Below are 26,821 nucleotides of genomic sequence, written 5' to 3' on the forward strand. Positions count from 1 at the left end.
CGTTTTCATACCTTTCCATCTGCCTTCCTCCTCCTCCCCCTCCATGCAGACTTTATTTAAACTGCAGTATGCTTTAAAGTTTCATTCTGAAAGTTAGCTGCAGTGAAACATTTTCTAGAATACTGTTTGTCCTATGTCCTGAATACATTAAACCTGTTAAATGTCTCATTTCTAGTTGGTGCGTTTGTGCAATGAAGGTGCTCGGAAAATGGAAAGGACAGAAATGATGTACACCATTAACTCCCAGCTGGAATTTAAAATCAAGGTATGATGATATTTCTGATTGTACATTATTTAGCTATGCATATGCATAGCTTTGAATGCATGTTAAGTTTTGATAGCTTCATTGCCAGAATAAACAAAGTAAATGAGCTTGACTTGCAGAGGCTGTAATATTGGCATGACTTTTAGCCAGGGAGGGCAAGTTCGTGTTCTGGGGGCAGTTGAAGCCCTGGAAACTCGGAGAGTAACTGAAAACTGTTACATCTAACTGAGGAGATAAAGCTTCAGGTTGGGGCTTTGCAGGGGAAGAGAGAGTAAGGATATATATATTTTTAAGAATAAATTAGCATTATTTACTGAAGAGCTAGGTACAAATGCAGTGTATTCAGACTCCAGGTTTGCCTTTGTGGATGAAACCCTGGCCTTGGTGGAGCTGCAGTACCTAGCAGTACCAGCCCTGGTATGACTTTTATGCTGTCTTACCTAATTCATAACCCTGGGCACGATGGTCTTGTCACAGTTTATACTTAGAATCGCTCTGCCTCTGTTCCCATCCTTCTCGTCATTCATGTCCTCTGGGCTTGTCAGACTTTGAAATACCTTTTTGTCTCTCTCTCTCTCTTTTCTCCTCACATAAAGAAACCAAAAGCAGAAGAATGCACAGCGTCAGTTCTGATTTGTACTAGAATCATTACAGTTCTCCACTGCAAATAGAGGCCGTGTCATTGAGCAGCGTGTGTGGTGCACTGACTGGGTTTTGGAGTCTCTTGCAGAGTTGGAACTTGCTGAATGGATTAAAAAAATATTTGGGGGAGAGGTATTGCAATTTTTTAAACAAGATGTAGTTAATGCTTAATGTTAAGGATGTTAAGAAAGCTGCCAAATCCAGTGGACGCCAGGGATTCCTCCTCCCCGGCCTCTGGAGCGCAGCTGGTCACCCTGAGACCCTGGAGGTCTCTCTGTGCCGGGCCAGTGGAGCAGCTGCCGCTGTTCCCATCCGCCGGTTCGGCCGCTAGCGAGGCTGAGCTGCCTTCTGCTCTTAGTTACTGTCTTCGTTACCACCTGCTCGTTAGGTCTGTGTATCCGTGTGTCTAATATGTACCACTTTCCTTATCGGTTATTTCTTTTTTTAACTATTGTTATTTCTTTAAACTATTCAGTAATAGTTCTTAACCAGATAGCTTAATGAAGCAGGTGCTTTCACATTCCATATACCCTTATGCTTAATATGCAAGAAAATGTAAGATCTAAAACTTCCTGGACCTGGGCTTTCATGTGCAGCGCCTGTACAGATGGCTTCACTGGCAATGCAGTTTGAAAGGCAATAGATACCTCGATTCATTCCTGCGTGAAACTTCTGAAGTGTCAGATATTTGCGTTGTGAAGCAGTTCTGTTTCTCGCTGCAGATCCTTATCCAGCAGCATGCAAACAGATTCTGATAAACTCTCATGAAACATGAAGCTGCATGCAGCTTTTCTCAGGTTTTGCTTAGACTTATAACTGCAGTTGAGGAGAAAATGTTATGTTTCTTTTAAGTATGAATTAGTATTTGTAGTTTTTTTGATATAGTAAAGTGTAACATATTTATATCACACGCTAATTCTTGCAGCGAAATTACCTATTATGGCAGGATACAAATTTTTATTTTAAATAACAAAGGTTATGTTATGGCAAAAGGGTTTTTAAATATATATATTGAATTAGTTATTCTTTTCTGCCCATGTTAATTTTGCCTTGAAAAGGGTTAGTTATTTAGTTATTTCGGCTGAAATAAAAACAATAAAAAATTCGACTTGATTGAGAGTTAGCACCCTAGCATATTTCTATAAATAAGGAGTCATACCATTACAGAATGAGTATTCTTCTGTGAGATGATTTTTTTTTTTTTTTTTAATTATCATATTTGCAGTACATAGTGGTTACAGTTTCAAAAACATAGTTCTTAAAGGATCTTGGTCTGTTTTGCTTTGAGGAAATGCTCTATTTAGAGTTGGTTGTCAACTTTGCCAGAGTGTTTTTATTCACATACTTTGAGTAAAAACTGAGAATAATAATAGTATTTACTTAAAACAAGAATTAATGGACTACCTCTTAACAAGTGTCATCACTGCATTTGCTAACCGCTATGGATAATGTCTCAAGTCTTTGGATAGTTTAAAACAGAGTTTTGAATAGTCTGAAGTCTTGGGACGATCTGCTTGGATTCATTTGTAGTTTTCAAACCTGCATAAATTCCTAAGAGGTTTTAAAGGAACTAAGTTTCTTAAATGGTTTAAGTCTCTTCTCTTCCCCGTGGGAAGAGGCTGTTGATCCTAATTTTGCAAAAGTAAGATGCGCTGTATAGTTCTTCCACTGTACATGCTGCTACTAGGAGCTCTCACTAGTTTTATGGGAATAATAGCAACTTTGTTTCTCTGTATTTTTATGTGAGGTTTTTCTACTTTGTGTATCTTAGATATAAATTCTTAGTGGTTTAGACGTTTTCTGTGGTTTGAGAGCTTGCCAGCTGGAGTATAAAAGACTGCTTTGGCCACATTTCAATACATTTTAAGTTCATACAGCTTGTTTTATATAGGAAGGAGATAATATACACATTGCACTCTTCTGGCAATTAAGGAAAACTTATATTAAAGTAAAAACTAGCTGCTTCTGGAATATAGTCAATTAGGAAAATCTGATGAACTCATTTGGAATACAGTTTAGAGGCATTTTTAGTTCATGCACAAACAGAAATTTTGTAAGTACTTTTTGACTGTAAAACAGTCCTCATGGTGCTATAATTCTGTTTTATAAGCATTCTAAATCAAGTAAACCATTTCTCTGCCTACTCAACCTCATATAGTGTTTTGAGGTTTTTGTTTATTTTGTTAGTTGTAATTGTATAGCCTTACAAGGAAATACAAGAGAAGCTACTCAGAAATCCTGTCACTTCTGCACATATTTTGTCTGTAGGATTTTATTTTGTTAATTAAGGTTCAGAGGTTTTTATTCTTAGATTTTTTATCTGTAGCACCAGAAAAGTGTTTTTTCTGCAAACATGCTTTTGTGTTCAATAACCAAACTCCTTCGTGATTTCTCTGTTTGAGAACCATCTAGCCCAAAGTCGTTCAAGTTTGTAAAGTCACAAAAAACACGATGGCGCGTTAGAATATGGTCTGATATTTCATACTTATGTATGGAAATAAGCTATTTGATTAAAAAAAAATCCTTGAATTTCACATCATTTTAAGGTACTGGCTGAACCAGCTGAGTTTTGGTTCAAAGTAAGCCAAATGTTGGTTCAAAGTTCAAGTTGGTTCAAATGTTTGGTTCAAAGTAAGCCAAAGTAAGGCAAATGTTGATATAAAACTGTGCAGATTGCATACTTTGATTTTGGTGATGGAACTTAGGAGTTCTGCCAAAGAGTTCACTAGGGAACTCTTTTAAGAGTTTCATGTCTGAATACTCATCTAACTTGGTTTTTCATAACCTGGGAGGTTTAATGATGCAGCTTTAATAAAATGACTGCCCATAAGAAAAATGATATGATGCATTCTTAGGAAAAAGTAAATTGTGCAGGTAGAAATCTACGTTAGCTGCTGATCTGAGATGAATGAGAATGGCAATTAAAGTAATGAACTTGACTTGAAATTACAGTGGTTTTTAATCAGTTTGATTTTACTCTGATTCACTAACATTCATTAGGTCTGTTCTGGATATATTGGAGATATAAATCAGTCTAGGGCAAGTGAGAAAAGTTAAGGCTTCTCTAATTTGTAACAGGTTGTAATAGTTCCGAAGGGCTGCTACAGTCTGTAATTTTAGAGGATCCTCACCTGTCATTCGCGGGCCACCTCCTGATGGAAAGCGGCAAGAAGAGGGTGCCAGGAGTTTGGTCCAGCCTTTTGTCTTGACCCTGTGCTATTGCGTGGTGGCAGAAAAGCATCTTGTGAATAATAGTATTGTCGTTTGCTATTTCTGTGCCACCATAAAATGAGACCTCAAAGCTCACAAACCAGGGGATGGCTGCATATAAAGTTAGGGAGTTACTATTTTGTAGTGACCTCCACCAGTGAGGTCATGGTTGAAGTACTGTTTTGGTTTTGGCATTATATTATGGGTCAAGTATCGACAAACTGAAGTCAGTTTAGTAAAGCGCAGCTAAAGTGATTAAAGGGTATGAGAAGAATGATTAAGCCAGCTGACAAGCCAAATGAAGAAATATTTTAAAAGCATGTGAAAGGTGGTGTCATGAGACAGATGAGTTTGAACAGAAACAAAATAAGTACAGAAATTTGATAAGCAAAAAGTCATGTGTAAAGTAGAAACAAAAATTTGATTATTGCCCTCTGAGTGAAGGAAGAAAAATATATGTGCTCCATAAAATTTAACGGTAAGTGCCCATTGACTGCAGTACAGGTCTTACATATAAATTGTGGGCAGAGTGGACGCCTCTTCTTTTCCAGTGATATCATGTACCTTCTGTTTGAGAACCTGCAAGTTACAGGTAGCTGAGCTCACGCTTCACTTGCAGAAGTTACCCAGTGAGTCAAATCCTTTTTGGAACCAGAGGAGGAAGGTACCAGGCATCTGCAGATGCTCCATGCAGCATGTGTGTGATACCCAAAGGTGCATAGAGGAAAAAAGTACTGATGTTTTCACTATTTAGGTCATCGTCGAGTTCAGGGCCGAGAGCTACGGAGGAGGTCAGTCTCTTTGTACAGTACCTTCGCCGTGTAGTGACAGCAGCACAGCACTGGTCTATCAGAAGGAAGCTGCCTGCAGCGTGGCGTTGCAGAAGGCTCCCCCGTGGCAGCTCTGCTGGGGTCTGAGCTGGTAGCAGTCAGAGAGGTCAGTGATTGAGGAATCTTGGTAACTGGGAGAGCTGCCAGCACTGCAATGGACCTTTGTTCTTCTGGCATCACATGTCGTGGTACAGCTTCAGACGTGATCTGTTCGCTGCATCACCAGTCTCACTCTGTTTTAAAGAGGAAAGTCTCTCTCTAGAAAGGGAGATTCATGGCCCGGAGAAACAAAGGGTTCTTCTATGGGATCATACAGGATGGATCATATGTTCGGACCGATCTAGTCTTGTAGTCTGTCTCCATAATTTGTCTGTTCATTTTTTACCTCAGATGAGCAATTAGGTCATGAATATGAAGAGTGATTTTTCAAATTTTCATGGCCTGTTACTTGTCTATTATATGAATGATAAAGATACCTTAAATCTTGATATCTCTGTTCTGTGCTTGTACTCAAGATTTCTGAGTTTATTCAAGCATTTTTCCAAATCTTTAGTACTCTGATTTAAAAAATACCCTAGCTTTGGAGGATTGAAATATTATTTTCTTCCTTTATAGCCATTTCCATTGGTTTCCTCTTCACGATGGTTAGTGAAAAGGGGTGAATTAACAGCGTATGTAGAAGACACTGGACTTTTCTCTAAAAGAACTTCCAGGCAGCAGGTTTACTTCTTCCTCTTTAATGATGTCCTCATTATCACCAAGAAGAAGAGGTAAGAGCTTCACCAGTATAAAATTGCCTTTGTGTTCAACTCCTTGAATCACAGAGAGAACAGCTGAGTTACAGCTGTCTTTTAAAATTATCATGACTATTGTGTGCATCACCCTGGGGGAAATGAGAACTTAAACTTCCTGGCTTTGGAAAGGCAAACTTTGTTGTTCATTATTTACTCAAGAATAGTTTATTGCATCCACTGCATTTTTACATGTTTTCTAGCCATTTCCTTGATTGAAAGAATGAAGGAGATTCAAAGGGAAGTAAATGGATTTGGTCCATTTGCAGCATAAAACAGGTAGAAATATGGTCTAAGCATGTTTTAAGTATAGTCAACAGTTCTGAAGCTATTTATATGTTTTAATATATTGTGTCTTAGAGTAAATGAATTATGAAGGTATTTGAGTTTCTAATATTGCCCCATCAGACTGTGTTTAGAAATGACAACCAGTTGTTAAACAGGATTTATTTTTGGCAAACTGAATTGAAATTCTGAATTGTCAAACAAATGAAAAAGTCCATCCTTGATGCCTTAGCAAAGGGAGTTTTGAGAGGATATAAAAGTAGTAATTCATTTCTCCTCCCTTCTCTCTCCCTGGCTGAACTGTTACTGAGAATGTTGTTTTAGAGACTACTGCTAATAGTCTCCATTTAAATTTTTATCACTAGATTTGAGGGGAGGGTCAGAATAATTTAAATTTAATGGAGTTTACATCTTCTGTTGATGCTATCTGTCTGATAGTATCTGACAGATAAACCTTAGTTCTGAGGTTAAAAAGAGTTTTGAAGAACAATTATTTTGCTTTTGGATTGACCAGTTAAGTAAAAATAGCTATTTTTTAAAAGACTTCCTTCTGTGAAACTTTGATTCCATAAGTTAAATCAGGAGTTTTGAGGAGTAAGGTATAATATAAAATCTGGGAAGAAAATGCTAATGTTTGAGTAAAGAGAAATATAATTTTTCTCCATTTTTGCTTAGCTTTAAGTGAAAGTATTTTTGTACAAATGGAAAGAAAAGTGAACAGACGTCTCCCCAGATAGCTTATTGCTGTGAACATGTTCCTGATATTCAGTGTTTATCAAAGTTTATGCAGAAATGTCTTTGAAAGTCCCATGTTATAACACTGGCAGCACATCACAGAGTTGTATCACACGTTTTTTAAACATTGTGTTTCTTTTCTCATAGAACTAACGTTAATATATTATTGTGTTGTTAGCTAAGTAAATATTTGGGTTGAGAAAACAATGAAAAATCTATTATCTGTGTTGTTACATTATTTATTGGTTTCCTATGTGATGGCTTGTTCTCCAGATTATAAGCAAGATATTTATAACAATGTACCCTATCCAAATTTCAGTGCTCTTGATTTATAACAACTTCCAGCTGTTGGAATTGCTAATGTCCTAAAGGGCCCAGAAGCTAAAGTTAAAGAAAACTCGATGTTAATGATAGGATTTATGTATTTACTGTACAAAGACCCTCTAAACAAATAGAATTATGAAGGATTGATTTCTGCAACCTTCCCAGATATTTTGAGCATGAAGCATGTGCTGTGCCCAAGTGAATAAGCTTACTAATAACATTTGAGTTTTTTAGTGGTTCGTTCTCCCACCCATAGTGTAGACTCTACAGCAGTGGGGAGGAATATTTGTTGCTAGTTGAGTTTAAATGTTTGTATTTTCACTTAAGCAGTTGCTTTTTCAGAAGATTCTTAACATTGTGCCAAAAAAAAAAAAAAAATCACTCCTCAATACTCTACTAAAACTTAGTGTTCCAATCATACAGCTTTACCCTTTATCCAAAAAATTATTTTCAGCTATCCTGTCTGAGCAGTTTGCCAGACTTGTGGAACCTAGCTCTCACAATCAGGTTTGGCTCAATACACGTTTTTTAAAGGCCAGGCTTTATGGTACTTGTCGAAGTAGTCGTTCTGATAACTGATAAATAATTCTAGTCCAACAAGACGTGGTGTACATCACTATTTACATGCTCATAGCAAGAACAATTTCCAAGTGTCAGAAGTATGTTTAGAACAACTGCATTATAAATACTGTCACAAACAAGCATTCCAGAGATCTTTTTGTAGTGAGAAATACTACGTTTTAGCTATAAAAACCTAAAGGGAAGTCTTGTGTTGCTGTCTACTTAGGCATGTTCCACAGAGTTCTTATGTTTTCATTTTAATGTTACTTTATTAATCATAATTTTCCCTAGCCACAATTCCACCCTTTGATTGAAATTGTAACTATCTTTTCTGCTCCATTAAGTAGGTTAAATGGAGTTCACTTACCAAAAATCCCTTCCTTTTTAATGGACACTGTGGTGCTCTATCTCCTTGCAACTGTAAAGTATTTTAGAGGCTTATGTTTTTAGTGGCTGCTGCTGGACAGTCCATCTTTTATATAAGCATATTACATCTACCTTGAGAATCATTTAGTGTCTGATTTTGGTGCTGTAAAGCAGCAGGGATAGCTGGTTGCTTCATCACACTTGTTCTTTGAAGAAGTAAGGCAAACGGCTACTGAATAATACTCAAGATTGGCTGTTGGGATTAGCACAAAAAGGGACACATGAACTTGTGACCTGTGTCTTTCTACACAAAATTTTGGAGAACAAATAAAAATCCTTACCTTTCCCCATTGCTCAGCTTTTAGTTTACTGGCAATATTTTTTTCCAGTTTATTAGTATTTTCTTGTAGTGCCTTCTGCAGTGTAGCCATCATCTGCATTTTTTAATGTCAAAGTATTTTTTTTAGAATACAAGCTTGAGTGCATTCCCTCAAAAAGAATTATCAATACTGGCATGGATCAGGATGTCCAAATCTTGGCAGAAGGTTCCAGATTCCACTTCTAAATATGGTTGGTGCGTAGGAGGACATTAATTCTTGTTATATTAACACGGATGTCATTTGGATCCTGGCATGAAGCAAAGAGCTGGGTGATACTCGGACTGCTCAACTTTTGGTGCCAGGCCTAGAGCGCAGCTCCCAGAGCGCAGCGAACAGAGGCAGCAGTTTGCGCAGCAGTTCGCGCAGAAGGGCGCGCGAAGGGACGTGCGATGGGACCTTCATTTCTGTTCCCTGTGGTGTACATTTCCTCAAGTATGGTCGTGACACGCCGCACAGCGCGTTCCCCAGCGGCTGCTGGAGTTGCTGTGTCAGAGGCTTGGACCCAGACTGACCCTCTGACAGTAGATGCAGCCCCACAGGTGTCAGGCTGCAGGGAGCGCTTGGGGCCTCTCCGGGAGGCCTGGGCTGGCAGTCGGCTCTCCTGCAGGAGGTGTGCTGCTGTTGACGAGTTGTGTCGTCAGGTAAGGGAGTTACGGGAGGAGGTCAGTAGGCTGCGCAGCATCCGAGAAGCAGAGCAAGAGATAGACAGGGTATTCTCGGAGACTGTGCAGCTCCAGGAGTCCCAAACCCCTGCAGCAGTGGAGTTGCCAGAGGGCTCTGTGCCGTGTGAAACGGTACATCATAACATCATAGAAGAAGACTGGAAACTGGTCACTGCTCGTGGGAGGAGAAAGGCTCCTACTCCTCCTGAAGACCTGAAGCTGAAGAACAGGTTTAGTGCCCTCCAGGATGAGGAGGAGATGGGCATGGCTGCCAGGGAAGTAACCGGGACAACAGACCCTGTGCCCTACCGGAACACCCGGAAAAAGCGGCGGGTGATTGTTGTGGGGGACTCCCTGCTACAGGGGACGGAGGCATCTATCTGCCGACCTGACCTCTTGTCTAGAGAGGTTTGTGGCCTGCCGGGGGCTCGTGTGAGAGATGTCATGGAAAGACTGCCAAGGCTCGTCCACGCTTCGGACTATTACCCACTGCTGCTCTTCCATGTGGGCGCCAATGACACCAAGGGCAAACTGGAGACCATCAAGCAGGATTTCAGAGCTCTGGGGATGGTGGTCAAGGGTCTGGGAGCCCAGGTGGTCATCTCCTCAATCCTGCCAGTGAGGGGGATGGATGAGAGGAGGAGGAGACGGACTTTCCAGGTTAATGACTGGCTGCGCCGCTGGTGTTGGCAACAGGGTTTTGGTTTCTACGACCATGGGACCCTGTTTGAAGATCGACAACTGATGGCGAGAGATGGGATCCACCTCACGAGGCAGGGCACGCGGGTCTTTGCCAACAGGTTGGCCAACCTGGTAAGGAGGGCTTTAAACTAGGAAAGATGGGGGAAGGGGAGAGTTATAGTGACAGGGTAGTTGGCAAAAGACTGCTCAAGTCAGGATGCCTCCAGCAGGTGAATGCAGCCAGGGAAGTGCGCATGGGATGTGGCTATGGAGGACCCTCTTGTATCCCTCCTGGGAAACCTGCATGCTCGATCACCTCCCTGAAATGCCTGTACACCAATGCACGCAGCTTGGGGAACAAACAGGAAGAACTAGAGATGTGTGTGCGGTCGCAGGGCCATGATCTCATTGCCATTACAGAGACATGGTGGGATAGCTCGCATGACTGGAGTGCTGTCACGGATGGCTACGTGCTTTTTAGGAAAGACAGGCCAGGAAAGCGAGGTGGTGGAGTTGCTCTTTATGTGAGAGAGCAACTGGAATGTATTGAGCTGTGCCTAGGGGTGGATGAAGAGCGAGTCGAGAGCTTATGGGTAAGGATCAAAGGGCAGGATAACAGAGGTGACACTGTTGTGGGTGTTTACTACAGGCCACCTGATCAGGATGAGGAAGTCGATGAGGCCTTCTACAGACAGCTGGAAGTAGCCTCACGATCCCAGGCCCTGGTTCTCATGGGGGACTTCAACCACCCCGATATCTGCTGGAAAGACAACACAGCTAGGCACAAACAATCCTGGAGGTTCCTGCAGAGCATTGGTGACAACTTCTTGACCCAGGTGGTGGAGGAGCCAACAAGGAGAGGTGTGCTGCTGGACCTCGTACTAACAAACAAAGAAGGACTGGTGGGAGATGTGAAGGTTGGGGGCTGCCTTGGCTGCAGTGACCATGAGATGGTGGAGTTCAGGATCCTGCGAGGAGGCAGCAGGGCACCAAGTAGGATCGCAACCCTGGACTTCAGGAGAGCAAACTTTGGCCTCTTCAGGGACCTACTTGGAGGAATCCCATGGGTGAGTGCCCTAGAAGGAAGGAGTGTTCAAGAGAGCTGGTTAATATTCAAACATCACTTCCTCCAGGCTCAAGAGCGGTGCATCCCTATGATTAGGAAGTCAAGCAAAGGAGGCAGGAGACCTGCATGGATGAGCAAGGAGCTCCTGGCAAAACTCAACCAGAAGAAGGAAGTCTACAGAAAGTGGAAAGGGGGACAGGCCACTTGGGAGGAATATAGGAACGTTGTCAGAGTATGCAGGGATGCGACGAGGAAGGCTAAGGCCCGTTTGGAATTAAATCTGGCTAGAGATGTCAAGGACAACAAGAAGGGCTTCTTCAAATACATCAGCAGCAAGAGGAAGACTAGGGAAAATGTGGGCCCTTTGCTGAATGGGGTGGGTGCCCTGGTGACGAAGGATGCAGAGAAGGCAGAGTTACTGAATGCTGCCTTTGCTTCAGTCTTTACTGCTGAGGCCAGCCCTCAGGAACCCCAGACCCTGGAGGCAAGAGAGAAAGTCTGGAGAGAGGAAGATTTTCCCTTGGTGGAGGAGGAGTGGGTTAGAGATCATTTAAGCAAACTTGACACCCACAAATCCATGGGCCCTGATGGGATGCACCCACGAGTGCTGAGGGAGCTGGCGGACATTATTGCTAAGCCACTCTCCATCATCTTTGAAAGGTCATGGAGAACAGGAGAGGTGCCCAAGGACTGGAAGAAAGCCAATGTCACCCCAGCCTTCAAAAAGGGCAAGAAGGAGGACCCAGGGAACTACAGGCCAGTCAGCCTCACCTCCATCCCTGGAAAGGTGATGGAGCAGCTCATCCTGGAAGCCATCTGCAAGCATGTGGAGGAAAAGAAGGTGATCAGGAGTAGTCAGCATGGCTTCACCAAGGGGAAATCATGCCTAACCAATCTGATAGCCTTCTCTGATGGAATGACTGGCTGGGTAGATGAGGGGAGAGCAGTGGATGTTGTCTACCTAGACTTCAGCAAGGCTTTTGACACTGTCTCCCATAGCATCCTCATAGACAAGCTCAGGAAGTGTGGGTTAGATGAGTGAACAGTGAGGTGGATTGAGAACTGGCTGAATGGCAGAGCTCAGAGGGTTGTGATCAGTGGCACAGAGTCTAGTTGAAGGCCTGTAGCTAGCGGTGTCCCCCAGGGGTCAGTCCTGGGTCCAGTCTTGTTCAACTTCTTCATCAATGACCTGGATGAAGGGTCAGAGTGCACCCTCAGCAAGTTTGCTGACGATACAAAACTGGGAGGAGTGGCAGATACGCCAGAGGGCTGTGCTGTCATTCAGAGAGACTTGGACAGGCTGGAGAGGTGGGCAGAGAGGAACCTCATGAAGTTCAACAAAGGGAAGTGCAGGGTCCTGCACCTGGGGAGGAATAACCCCATGCAGCAGTACAGGTTGGGGGTTGACCTGCTGGAAAGCAGCTCTGCGGAGAAGGACCTGGGAGTGCTGGTGGACACCAAGTTAAGCATGAGGCAGCAATGTGCCCTTGTGGCCAAGAAGGCCAATGGTATCCTGGGCTGCATGAGGAAGAGTGTTGCCAGCAGATCGAGGGAGGTGATTCTCCCCCTCTACTCATCCCTGGTGAGGCCCCATCTGGAGTACTGCGTCCAGTTCTGGGCTCTCCAGTACAAGAGAGACGTGGCACTACTGGAGCAAGTGCAGCGAAGGGCCACAAAGATGATTAGGGGACTGGAGCATCTCTCTTATGAGGAAAGGCTGAGAGAGCTTGGCCTGTTTAGCTTGGAGAAGAGAAGGCTGAGAGGAGATCTTATCAACGTGTACAAGTATCTGAAGGGAGGGTGTCGAGAGGATGGGACCAGACTCTTTTCAGTGGTGCCCAGCGACAGGACGCGAGGCAATGGGCACAAACTGAAACACAGACACTTCCATCTTAACATGAGGAAAAACTTCTTCCCTGTGAGGGTGACAGAGCACTGGAACAGGTTGCCCCGAGAGGTGGTGGAGTCTCCTTCTCTGGAGATATTCAAAACGCGCCTGGATGCAATCCTGTGCAACGTGCTCTAGGTGACCCTGCTTGAGCAGGGGGGTTGGACTAGATGATCTCCAGAGGTCCCTTCCAGCCTCAACCATTCTGTGATTCTGTGATTCTGTGAAACTTGCTTTCTTTTGGACTTGTGAAGACCTTACATAGTATTTTAAGTTCCACAGAGTACAGTGATGCTAGTGATTTATAGAAATACGGGATATTCAGTTTAAATATACGTATTACTTTTGTATGTGTTTCCTTCATAATAAGGCTTCAGGCCATCTCCCTCCTCTAAACCACAAAGGTGGATAAAAGTACTATTTTTCCCTATGCCTCGCCTGCACAGTTGATGAGCATCATTGCTGGGCTTAGGTATGTACTGGTCTGTTGTCGTGCCCCGTACAGTATCTATAGCGAACACGTCCAACAGCCCAAGGGGAGCAGAAGAGGACCAGGCTGCAGAGGAAGTAACTGCTCTGCTACCTGTCGCAGGCTTGGAAGCTTGCGCTCTTAGTGTTCTGCTAAAAGCAGGGAACACTCAGCTTTGAAATTTACCCCAAATCAGATACCTCCTTTTTTGCGAGTACCTTCCTGGGACCATGAAGGTCTGGTCATGTTTTAGTTCTTAATGCTCGAAGCTGCCTGTGAGCTGCTCTGTGTTCTGCAGAGTTTGAGAACTCGAACTGATAGTGTTTTGGTACGTACAACTGAAGTAAATTGCTTCATTCAGCTATTCAGAAAATCCACCACTTGTTCTGAGTGCTTTTAGACGGTTTCAGAGAAACTGCAAAGAGACTTGTATTTTTGTATGAGTGTACATTTATTGAGTATTCTGTTCGTTTGCCATAATCCCCTAAGGATATCACTAGAATCCCGTCTGTTTTAATGGCTGTATGGCTTGTCAGGTCCTGAGAGTATCTTGACAGTGGAATGCAGCTGGACTTCATACGCTGGAAATCACCCAACGGTTAAATAATACTTTGGAATGTTACCTGTTCACAACTGCTTTCAAAACTGGGCATTTACTCCAGATGACAGAAATAATGTTATAATTCAATGCAAGCACAAAGTAATTTTTATGAAACACAAAGAATTTCAAAGTAGCACAGCATCTTTGGCTATTATTAAATATTACTGAAGAAGATGTATAAATTATTTGCTTTCATTTTTTGAAATATATGATAGAATAAAGGAAATAGGAAAAGAGTGAGTGTGTGTTCTGTATTGATGTATAGGTGGCCTAGGACAGATGATATTTTAGTGATATAAAATTTGCGTGTGTTCTGTGTTAAGAGGTATAAAATGATCCTGTTGTTCTGGGTTCTGAACCTAAATAAAAGTTTAGCAAAATACAGCCTTAAACTGAAAATGATTATCAGCATCTTTGTATTATCTGATTAAAATAATTTTTAAGAATGTGTTAAATGTTACTCATAAAAAAACCCTGTCTGTTACTTCAAATCAGAATATTTTGTTGGATGGAGATAAGAAGTAAGAAGGATTTGTAGACTTAGAGCCTACCATCTTCTACTGGACAGTGTAAATGCTTCCTGAAAATTGATGCGTAGCAATGCGTCCCAAACCCCTCAACAAAGGCAAGAACAAAAAATACTTGCTGGAAGGACTAGAATGTAATAGTGATGGAATGTTGTTGATCATTTGAGAATGCAAAAAGCTGTAATTAAAAAAATCAATGTAAGTATTTATCTCACAGAACAAAAATAAAAATACATTCCACAGAGCTGAAATAAGAGCTTTATTGGTTCTTACACAGATGCACTGGCAGAAACTATTAATCTACAAATGCAGTTTGCAAACCTATCACCATTTGAAGAGTACAGGAATTTTTCCAATGCTTTCAGTCACAGAAATCAGTATTTTTACCAATTGTATTTTAGCAATTCTTTTTCTAAAGAATAAAAATAAGAATTATCAATACCATTATATTAAATACTGAGGTATTCACAGGTATTTTTCCTGTCAGCTAGCAAAATGGGTAGACTGTATCTCAACAGACAGTTGGTCATCATCTGTCCATTTTCTAATAATAGTTTGAGCAACCATAAATGAAGAATACGCTTCATTTGCACCTGCCAGAAGAGGTGCATGTCATCGTTAGCATTCCAGCAGACTTTAATTCCAGGTGTTTGGGATTTGACTTATATCAGTTCAGTGCAGCGAAATTGATCTTCTCAAGCATTATTTTTATTTAAGTTAGAATTTTTTAATGAACCACATTAATCAAAAAACCTATGCTCAAGCATAGATTTTCATCACTTCAGATGGAGATCTAAATAGATTTTGCTTCCAATTGGAGTATATATAGTTGCAGTATAGAATTTGATTTATTTTTAAATATGAAATAAATACAAAATAAAACGGAAACATTTTGAAAATTGCATTTGTTCTTGTCTTCTATTGAGATCTTATTCATAGACTTTTGCCTATAAGTAAAGTTAAGTAGGCTCAGATAATCATATAATTATCTTGTATCTAGAAGACACAAAATAGATAAACCTTGGCAACAAATGCTATTCTTGTTAGCCATAATTAAAAGAGGAATTACTGCAAAATTTGAAAATCTGAACAATGTGTGGAGTAGAAGAGAGAATTGATTTTATGCTTGTGTAAGCAGGATATTTTTCTCTTTTCCTGTTGCACCAATGTAGGACAATTAATCTGAAAAAGTTTACAAGCTTACATGAAACTGAGGTGTACTGGGTGGTATATCTGTGGTCTGTATTGATGATACCCTGATAAACTTGCAAGTGCCTGCAGAACAATTCTGGGATCCACAAAGGAAGCGGAAACAAAAAGGCCTTTTCATGTAGCTTCTGTTTTCTTTGTTGAACATTTTCATTTCATCAATATTTGATGTAGATTCTTTAAAATGTTTCAGTAATGTAAAGATTTAAAGTTTAATTGCAATTTAAAGATTTGAAAGTGCACAGTTATTTTTTACTTGAAAAAAATTGTTTCCAGTGTTGCTTTAGATATGAATAAGTAGTAAAAACAATAAACATGGGAACTGGTTGAACTCCTGTTAGCATGCTGAAGAATGCTGCTTAAGGTGTCTGGGTATTTTGTAGTTGAAACATCTTGTCATAGATGAATCTGAATGGATTGAAGAAAGGGAGAGTTGAAGTAATTGTTCACTGCTAGCAGGTAGCATCTTTGTAAATAAGTGAGCCTTGTCTAGATGTTCTCCTGCCTTTGCTGCAACTTGAGCTGTCTCAGAAAATCTTGATTAGCAACAACGATTTGAGATCTCACATTTAGAAATAAAAAAGGCTATTGTTTAGGGAAGAGTGCATATTTTCTTTTAAGTCCTTATGTTAAAATTAGTAACTTCCAGAAACATGTTGGGTTTCTTGAAAACTTTTTTCATTGCTTCTCTCTGCTTCTCCACTTTTAGAAGCCTAAATAAAACCAGTGCAGGAATTGGTACAAATATAAGCATATGCTCAAATACTCAGAGTACTTCACAAGTTACTGATAACTTCATACTTTTGTGTTCTGGTCTGTGATGTCTAATTTGTGTGTGCCCTCCGCTGCACGGAACGTCAGGCCTGCTCATGTGCATGCTTTCACCTGTATGGGAAAATTACCTTCATGTCTTTTTGGCATAGTTCAGCATTAATTTTGACATAAAAAGAAGTTCTGAGGTCTTCTTTGTGTTAAACATGGTATTGTCAGCTAAGACAAACTTTGTCCACGCTCTCCACCTATATTTCAAGCATAAGGAAAGCAAAGCTTTTAACTTGCACCATTTCAGAGCATTCTTTCTGATGGCCTTGGGGAAATTACTAAGCACATGTAGCAATCTATTCATATCATTAAGAGTTGATGTATTTATTTACAAAATATGTGTGTGGGGGGGAAGACTTTTAAAACTTAATTTAAACAGTATATTTTGCAAGATGGATGCATTTTTAAACTCACAATTAATGTTATGTGATTAATTTCAGAACCCTGTAAAATAACTTCTAGTGTAGACCTTGCATATGCAGATGGACAAGGAGTATAGAAAAAGATTGTCCTGTACTTAAAATCAAGATTGATAGTGCTTTGCCTATAAGCAGGATACGTACTCATGTTTTTACAAGCACAGGAAGAGGAAAAGTGTATTTTGTTTATAAAACGTTCTAAAATAAAGGTCTGTCATTCATTTGAAGTTACGGAAGAAACAGATGCACAGTTGTAGACAACTGTTGTGCCTGTTTTCAAATTTACTGGAGTAGGTTGAGCTTACATTTTCTCAGTAATGCCAGAGTCATTTAAGTGTGTGCCACTAAATGAAATTCCACAGGGCTTAAAGAATGATCTATTTTATATCTTGGAAAAGTAGGTAGTTTCAAAAACAAAACCTAAAAAAGATGAAGATCTAAAATGTCGGAAGAATGGTGTCATGTTTTGTAGTTAAAAGTGGATTCCTTCCTTGCTCTGTTTTGCAGTGAAGAGAGTTACAATGTCACAGATTATTCTTTACGAGACCAGCTCTTGGTAGAACAATGTGACAGTGAGGACCTGAGTTCTTCTCCTGTCAAGAACACTGCAACGATGCTCTACTCACGGCAGAGCTCTGCAGCTCACCTCTTCAGGTTGGCTGTCCTCAGTAACCATGCAGGAGAGAAGGTGGAGATGCTCCTGGGAACAGAGACTCAGTAAGTAGTTACAATTTCTGTAATTTTTCATATGATCATTTGGCCCCTCTGCACCCCCAGTCAGGGTAGTATGAAATACCCAGCTTCTGTTTAATTGGCAAGTTTAAAAAAAACAAAGCAGAAAACAGTAGAGGTCCCAAGTGGGCACTCTGTGGTATGTCTGATCACAAGTGACTAAAGGAGGATTATTGCAGAAATGATCCTGTATTTGGCATGGACCACTCTTGCTCTGTTCAGTGACACAAGAGCACTGATTGTCACCAGTCAACTACTGTGATTTACACTGTTCATCTTATAAGGAGTGCATGCTCTTAAAGATAGGCAAGCCAACAGAGTTGGTGTTCTACTTTCTGATTTCTTTAATGAGTGGCAGGACAGGAGAATATGTGTGCAGCTTATATAATGTCCACTAGATTCAGTTCTTCTAATATAGGCCTGTCATCAGAGAACTTGGTTATAAATCAACATCATGTTAGTCTCATTTTCTTTCCTTGATCTCACAGTATAGGGATAATGAGAAATTGAATGTATATGGTGAAATTCTGTAAACTGAAGTATCCATTATAAGGTGCTACTGTTTTAGGTCTTCAAGCCAGGAATTTGCTATGCCTCAGCCATGGTGCTCGTCAGCTCTGTAGCCAGTGAATAACAGTGTGGCTGTGCTTTGCAGAGCTTTACTTCATGCCATCGCTGAGAGAAGTAACTTGAGAATCTATCAGAGGGTAGAATAGATTGAGAAGGAAGAAATGACAAACAAAGCTTCGCTTGTATTTCAAACCGGTATGGTCTGAAACAGAGTTCTGGTCACAAAGGGAGCGTACTGATTTTCTGCAAATAGTTCAGTGCCTCTTCTAGACCTACAGCTGAATGGATTAGTGCAAAGTTGTTGGTGGTGTTTTTTTCCCAGGTAGTTAAGTAAGTAACAAAAAACATGTTGAAGTAATGCAAAGGAAGTCCACATTGGTGGAATGTACAGTAACTTCTAGAAATAAATTCCTTCAAGGTGTAAAGGGTTATCTGTGATAACCTAACAGCTTGGTATAAAAGTACCTCCCTTCATAAAATAAAGAAGGACCAAAGGTCTTATGTTGAACACTTCATATTTTTGTAACAGGAGTTGATAATCGATATGACCATTCATAAATGGTGAAGACTTGTGCCACTTTATGAGTGGAGGGAGTTTTTGGCCAGAGGGAAAGTATGTAAGTCAGCATGATGTCCTTGAAGTCAGCAGGTTTCAAGTCTGCAACTCATTCAGCAGCCCATTGAAAATCAGAGCCAGTGGCTCTTTAGCGAACATTTAACCTTAAAATGTGTTTGCCTAATTTGTCTAAATAATGGTTAAATCTTTAACTAAAAAGATAGTTAAGAAACAATTCAGGGCATTAATTGGTAAAATCTGGACATTTAAATGTCTGTTATTTTTGCTATTTTTGACAACTTTCAGTTGGAAATGAGAAAGGGAAGAAAATAGAGCAAAAATGAGCTCTCTGTCCTGAAAATCTGTAGGTATTTTTTAAATTACCCCATTCTACAGAGGGACACACTTGTGATCTGAGAAAGGGAAACCAGCTTTGAATGCTGCCTCAGCATAGCTAATAGGGTTGTAGTTAGGAACCCACTTGGGAGAGGAGAGATTCATGTTCATCTGTCCGTCCACCCTGATTCAGAATAAAGAGAAAAGATCAGTGATTGTACTCTGCCTTTACCATATCCCAGGTGGGCATCCTTAAAGTTTTAATTTTCAGTTCTAAAGGAGAAAACAGTTCCAACACTTCTCTAGGAGAAAAATGTCAAAGTGCATATAACCTTAGCAGTCTTACCTACTCAACTGTGTTCCCTTTTGTATAGTACATACCTGTCATTTAAAAAAAAATTATTTTTGCAGGGCTTAGTACTCATATAAACTAAAGTAATACTGGCATGTAAATTCCTGCCATTTCTTCTTTACCATGTGAATTTTTCTAGTTGTAACACAGCAAAATTTCTTTTACCTGCATGTTGCTAAATGAAAGAATACAGTAAACACCATTCCTGACACATTTGGAAGCTAAACAGATTGGTAGGTTTTAGTGCAGGACACAGATGTATCTGACCTATCAGGCCCCATCCAAAGCTCAGTAAAGTTAAAAGAAGTCTTCTAGCACCAAACCAACGTATTTTTGAGATCTAAGCCAACAAACCACCCGAACAACACTCTTGAGTGTTGTTCCGTATCAAACACAAATCTTTGCATCTGACATTGATAACAGAAATAATAATAGGGTATTGTGTTCAAAACACTGAAGCTGTATTTTAAATTGGATATAATTACTGTACACCTTAAGAATTAATAGCTGATCAAGAGGTAGTAAATAATTTATATTAAATGGATGATTTACCTGGGGAAGAGGGAGAGGTAACTGGGGTGTGTTTATGTGAATTTAAAAATCCTTATGAAAGATTTATAACTATGACTAGTATGGAGCAGTGGGGTTTACTAATAAGCCCTCCAAATAACTACCTCTTCAGCTGATTTGATAAAGCTATTTTTCTTTAAGCACAGCATGAAATGGGAAGAAAAAAATCATGTTTAATCATGAAAGATTGAAAGAAAATAGGTGAAAGTTTTTCTAAACAGGAAAATTTGTATGTCAGTTAGATGTAAAGAAGATTGCAAAAGAGAAAAAATCATGTTAATGTGTCATGTTTAAGTTCCTGTCAAAATGATTTAAATATGTTAATGATGTATCAGGTATTTAAAAACTTGTAATGAGTTATAACTTGCAGCTACTGAATGTTACTCAGCATGTTACTCAGCAGTGAGTTTTTGCCAGGCTAATTATTTATTAGACTAATTATTTATATGAATTGCTTTTTAGAGCAGCCTGTAGTTTTGAGTATTTCCTCATTTGATTTCCCCATTTATTCTCTCTGAACTAGACATTTTGGAAAATTTTGTTGCCATAGGAATGTGTTTCAGTGCTGTAGGGTTATACCCCACCCAGCAGTGCACTAAACCTGTCAGCTGGCTCAAAACACAATTATTAATGATGTTCACAAAACACATCTTTTCTTGGGAGCTGGAGAAAGACAGATGTACCTACATTTGCAGCACCTAGATGAAGAACTGGGCAGGTGTAGTTCTTGGTTTGATTTTATGCTCTCTAAATTGAAGAATTACCTTAATAGAGATAGAGCTCTTCAAACTTGATGACTGCAGATGTATCAAAGAGCACGGTTCCTGTGCATAATGTTGTACTGTGAAATTCATACAGGACTTGATTCATATCTTTTCACAGCTCATCTAATAATAATGTTGGATACCTGAAGCTTTTCCAGTTGTTATGGGTGAGGAAAACGAGCACAGACTGCAGGACAGGGATTTAGGCAAAAAAAAAAAAAAAAGCCTATACGCATGCAGAAATTAAAGTGATGCTTTCCAAATAGAGCTTAAAGTGCTGCAACCATTTTGATTCCAGCAAAGACCAGACTGCAGGCTGTTAGTCAAGGCAGAAACTTAGGCCTTCGATAGAGTTTTTAACACTTTATAGGAACATAAGTTGAAACTTTCAATGTAAGTGGGATGAACAGGAAGTGAAAATGAAGTAATAAGAGACAGAAGCTTTAGTAGAAGAAAGAATGTCATCTGTAAACCTTGCCTTAAAGTCAGGATACCAGGTCAAGCTAATTAAACCAAATTTAGTAAAACTTAGTAGTTTTTACATTTGCTTGCCATGTTTGTACTAGGACAATTTCATGCTTTAGTCGCATGTAATGTAGTTTCTCATTTTAGAAACCTAATAAGCAAAGTAGCTGGCATAACATTTGCATCCTTGCCCTGAAACGGTTTTCTGATACTGAACACATTGTGCAGAGGTTCCCATGTGCAGATGCATCAGGACCCTCCTGTCCCTGGAGCTTAGTTTCTGCAGCTTGAGAAGGTCTGTTCCCACCAGGCCTGACTGCCTGCTGCTTTGTACAGCATTAGGACTTGGGCATTTTTGGTATTAAGGTGCTGTCCATTTATTAAACATTAAAATGCTACTTCTTTAGATTCATGGGTTTTGTACTGCATATATCAGCTTGTCTGTGCATAAGGTTTTTGATCTTTATTGCTTATTTATGCTCCAAATTTAAATTGTTAAGTGCTGGGTCTCTGGAGGAGTTTCATTTGACCCTCCCTACGTCTCTGGATCATCGCTGAGAGTCCAGATAAGAATTTGGACAATGAAGATTAATTATCTAAAGTAATTAGATAATCAATTATTCAACATTTCCTTTGGTCAGATAGGTTCTTCACTGTTTGAGTGACTGGGTTGCCTTTCTTGCGGCAGTTCAGGTAAATCCAGATCCCTTCATTCATGCTTATTTACTTGTAAACGTTTTTCTTAATGAGGCACAAGCGGTAATGTTAGCTAGATACCTCTCTCTGACTTCTTTTGCAGTAACTTGCTCACCTGGCCTACCTTACTAGTTAAATCTACTAGCAATAAACTGCAACAGTCTAACCGCATAATCCAACAAAGCCAGCATCCATTATTTGTTTCTATGATTTACACAGTAACACATGCAAGCAAAAGCTATATTACTTCTCCAAATTATATGTGTGATTCTTCTGCAGATTTTGAGCATGGTGGTCAAAAATGTTTAGCCCTTCAGGGACGTGCAGCTGTCTTGGTATTCCAGCATGTTAGGTTTCTGTTTCTCCATCGCTGCAATCTCACCAGTTCATGCTTGATTTGACAATAGGACAAAATAATCTCACTAATGATCTAAGACCTTGAAAGGCGATCTTTAAAATTCCATTGGCTGAAAATTGAAGATGCTAATGCCCCATCTGAGAGCAGTTTGGACTTCTTGGTTGTTTGTTTTGTCTTTGTGGGAAAGGATTTCCATTAAATTCAAGTCATTTTCAGCTTAAGTGATAGCACATAAAAAAACCATCCAAGTTCTGCCACATAATGCAAGTGTTATATAAACTACATGGTTTAATGATTACATGTTGCAATATGCAAGTTTCAGATTGTTTTCTTTGAGTTACAAATGTGACTGAAGTATCTGAGTCATCACTGTTTGTTTCGTTGTAGCCTGAATGCGTATGTTTGAGTTACTAACTTCTCCTCTAACAAACATTTTTCTGAAAACCAGAAGTCAAGACACAGGTTTTCTGCCTAGTTTACCGGTTAACACCCTTCTCTAATAATTGTATGTTCAGAGCATAAGTGCCTAAAGTAAACTGGAACGGCAAATAGCATGCACATAATTGAAAGCATTGTGTACATATACATTCAATAGCCTGCTTACATATATAGCTGTTTTCCAAATAGCTTGGAGCGTTACTGACCTCAAAGAACAGACCTCATCTCTGAATAACTGCAGGTTCTTGATTTCTAATGAGGGCTCTATTAAAAGCAATCAAGGTGGTGCGAACCAGAATTTTAGGCTCTCTGTAACAATGTTCACAAGTTTGCGGGAGCTTGTCTCATCCTGTGGACCATTATGCTGCGTGTGCATGCTTGAATAATTGAGCATGCAAATCTAAGCATAATGCAGGTTATTATGAGGAAAACATTGCTTTTACTGTTGTAGTTAAGGGAGCTTTTCTCAAAACTGATCTTGATAAGAGGACCTTGAAAAATTTGTACTGATTCATTTGGACTTGTTGTACATCTGATATTTTTTCTATGCTGGTTTGTTTCTTACTGTTTTAAATGATCTTATCCTAATTGTTAGTTATTTTAGCAATGTGGCATTTATAACATCAGGTGTAAGTGTAAAGTACAGTATTAGCAGGCGGAAGTGAAAACAGGTGTGTCCTAAGCCTTAATTGTGGTAGCAAGGAAACATTGCTCGGTTTTGAATGCTGTTGTCCTGGAACAGTGATTTGTGAATTACTTATTATAATGGTTGGCTGGTGCAGAAGTGGAAGCAGTACTGGGTTAAACGGGAGGAGGAGTTCGGCAGATTTCTGCATTGCCCTGGGGAAGCTGCAGAGCTGTGCTGGGATAGAGGTGCTCCTTGTTCTGCTGAAGCAGTTTTGAAGAGTGTTCTGCTTTGGAAAAGAGCAACAAGAAGTGTCTTGTTCTTTCCGGTGAAAATCTTTGCCATGGTTTCTCCACAATGCCAATAACTTCCACACAACCCTTCTCAAAAGTGAAAGATTTTATCTGTTTTAGTGGAAGCTGGAGGCGAGATAGAACACACTAAACACATTGCTCTAGACATATCTCAGTCTGGAAAAAATTACAGTTTTAGGTTTGCTTTCAAAGTTTAGAATAACCCTGAAAGAAACTATAGATCATTAATGTTTTCTATTAAAGATCTCATTATAAAGTAAGCAGATGAGTCAGACTTGTTTGGAGATGCATATTTTGGGGGAAAAATGCAGTACATTTTTAGTTGTCTGGATTTTCTTATAAGACATTTTGTTCTACGGATTTATTATTATTTTGATATATGCTGTTTGTAATATAAATAGTGGTCTAGCAGACTGTCATTCTCCGGGAAAATTTTCTGAAAATAGTTACTTGATTTGAAAGCTATTTTTATAGAGTATTATGAGTATTGTATACTCAGGGCACAGGAAAAACTTAACTTTCTCTGAACAGGGAAGGATGGGAAGGAAATCTTACAGTAAGAAGGCCAAACTGGTTGGTTTCGAGTGCTTATTGAATACAGAGCTTTGTGCATGTAAGAGTTAAATGTTTGTCTGATTCAGAGATTTCTAGGTGCAGTTTGATCATATTTGGTCACTTTGTTCAGCGTGTAGTTCTCAAGTACAAAAATCTTAGCATCGGGTCAGGAATTTTATATTGCCCTGTGAATAAAGGAAATTGTTTCACTATGAAAAAATGAAAATACCACCTAGGCACCACAGGCATAAGGAGTATCTATTAGCAGTGTTTGGAGAGCCATTCATCAAAAAATCTTGATGTGCCTTAGTATATACTGTGTAAGTCCATTCTTATGTACTCAGTCTGGAATGGATATAATTGGTCCTGCTACTGGAGACATTGGGTTAAATTAAATTGTCATTTAGCATTAGAATATCCATATGTTAGTTCTGGCATCTGTTTTTATATTCGTTTTCCAGTTTGCCTCTTGCACAGGAAACATTATGACTCTCTTGAAACATTATCTTAAAAGCTCCAGGAGAGAATACACAAGGGCTTTCCTAGTTCTTCAAAATCATCTTTTCTAGAGTGGGCTAAAGGCTTATAGGAATCTTTTCTTGACTGGATGTTTCATACACAAAAATACTGCATGCTTGGGGGAGTGGGACTATTGGTGGGAAGACAGTTGTTTTGTTTTCACAAAATATATGGTGTACACAGATTAGGAAGGAATATATATTTAAACTGGAAGACAGTCTAACATTATCCCATTTTTCTCAGAGTTGCCTCAAAGGAAACCTAGTTTTCCTATTAAGAATGGTTACAGGGAAAGGAATAAAATAGGAATCTGTAAATAACATGTTTCTAAAAATAAAAACAAATTTAAGCTTGTGCAAAATCCTATATGGACCTTCTTATTTTGGTTGAAACACAGCAAGCTTAGCACAGCCTGCTTTTAATTACTGTCTAAACAGGCTTTTATTTTATTTTTGGACATCATTATGATATCAACTGATAGCAAATGTCAGTAAAACATGTACAGTAGTTCTATCTTTGAGGAAGAATGTGTGTTACGGATTCAAAAAAAAAAAAAAAAAGTACCGTAATTTATTTTTAAGTACCAAAGAATAGTGCAAATATTTCTACCCAAAATAATCACTGGGATTTTCTTTTTGCATTCTGAATAAAGAATTGTCTGAAAGTCTTGAATTCTAAATCCCTTCATTAAAAAGAAATGTTGGATATCTGCGAATATAAATTAGCTTTCTAGAGCTTGCTGGAATAAAGTCCATAGAAAACATCTGCCTTCTTGAAGAGACTGTTAAGCTTTGATCTTGGAAACGATAACTGTAGGATGTAGTTCAAGTAATTCCTGCTCCCCCCCCCCCCCCCCTTTGGGCCAGGCTCCATAGACTGTATGCAGCTCCTTTGATCAAAATTGTCTACTTTTTTCCTAGGTTATAGAACACCAGATTCAAAAGATTAATTTAGGGCTCAGTTCTGTCCTTGTGTATTGTGTGCTCTCTCTGATTTCCCAAACCAACACATATGTGAGCATGGGTCCTTTTGAGAAACACAAACTTTGATTTCCGTTTTTTATTCTTGATTTTCATTCTAAATATACATTGTAGCTAATCCTCACAGGAAACCTGTTGGTATTAAAATTGCTGTATTGCATTTGTCAGACACTGTATACTAGATGGATTCTTTTAGATTAGTAATAGATATTAGTTACAGACACTAGCGGAGGAGTTAATTTTAATTACTTTTAAGTAATGCAGGTAAAGGTGTACAAGATACCGTGCCACGTAGGTCCCATACATGTAGACCTATTTCTGCTCCAACATACTTTAAATATTTAATTATGTCTGAATAGTACATTACTAAAAGTAATATATCTTCTGGCTATATTTTGAGGGGGGTGAAAAAGGAGGTTATGTGATTTTTTTTTTTTTCTCCTTGTTTTCCACCATGAGAGAGACAAAGAACTTACTTAAGATAATATGATCTTGAAAAGGGAATAGTCTTTACCATTGTCAAGACCAGACGTTTTGGAAACTGAAATTTGTCTTCGCTGTTTGCAGGAGTGAAAGAGCTCGCTGGATTACAGTGCTTGGAAAGAACAGTGACCTGCAGAAAACAGATAGGGCAAGTAAGTCACAGCTAACAAGATTTCTGAGGGCTTTGACATGAAAACAGAAATATACTGCCCCTTAATGGAGACTTAAGCAAGTGCAGGCTATAAATATCCTTAAAAACATCATCCTTGTGTTTTTCTGGGCTCTGTTGGTCTAGCTACACGAGCCTGTCATCATCTCTGAGCATAGGAGCTTTCCCGAAGAGTTCTCTTGTGTGCAGTAGTTTCAGTTTGCATTTGTTAACTCTGGTTTGGTTAGCTGGTTCAACTTGTTAGCAAAAGTGCAAAAACACTTACATATATATAAAACCCAACTGTGCTTGCGTGTAATTGCTCAAGTAGAAAGCCCTTTGCTTAATTTGCTACCTCCTTTGAGGTGTTCTGGGGAGTATATTCTAAGATGGAAATTATAAAATAATAGCATAGTGTGTTTTTGTTTTGTTTTTTTAAGTAAAGATAATTGGTTTGTTATGTGGATTGAATAATTCAGCCTGGCTTATTGCTTCCACAGCTTTGACTCAGGTAGAGATCATCAGAACTTACACAGCAAAGCAGTCGGATGAACTGTCTCTTCAAGTTGCTGATGTTGTTTTGGTTTATCAAAAAGTAAATGATGGTGAGTGAACATTTTCCTGTTA

The 26,821-nt window shown here is 39.5% G+C and overlaps 1 protein-coding gene across 1 annotated transcript in view; it reads left to right on the top strand.

Annotated features, from left to right (window-relative positions):
• ARHGEF26 (Rho guanine nucleotide exchange factor 26) overlaps positions 1-26,821 on the top strand; it is a 69,732-nt gene that overhangs the window by 39,488 nt on the left and 3,423 nt on the right. Inside the window, exons 9-13 of the mRNA XM_013957816.2 lie at positions 176-265; positions 5,563-5,717; positions 17,241-17,450; positions 26,131-26,198; positions 26,695-26,799. Of these exons, the coding sequence (XP_013813270.2) occupies positions 176-265; positions 5,563-5,717; positions 17,241-17,450; positions 26,131-26,198; positions 26,695-26,799 (628 nt within the window). The remainder of the gene's footprint in view (positions 1-175; positions 266-5,562; positions 5,718-17,240; positions 17,451-26,130; positions 26,199-26,694; positions 26,800-26,821) is intronic.

Source organism: Apteryx mantelli, chromosome 9 (genome assembly GCF_036417845.1).
Source record: "Apteryx mantelli isolate bAptMan1 chromosome 9, bAptMan1.hap1, whole genome shotgun sequence".
Lineage (NCBI taxonomy): Eukaryota > Metazoa > Chordata > Aves > Apterygiformes > Apterygidae > Apteryx > Apteryx mantelli.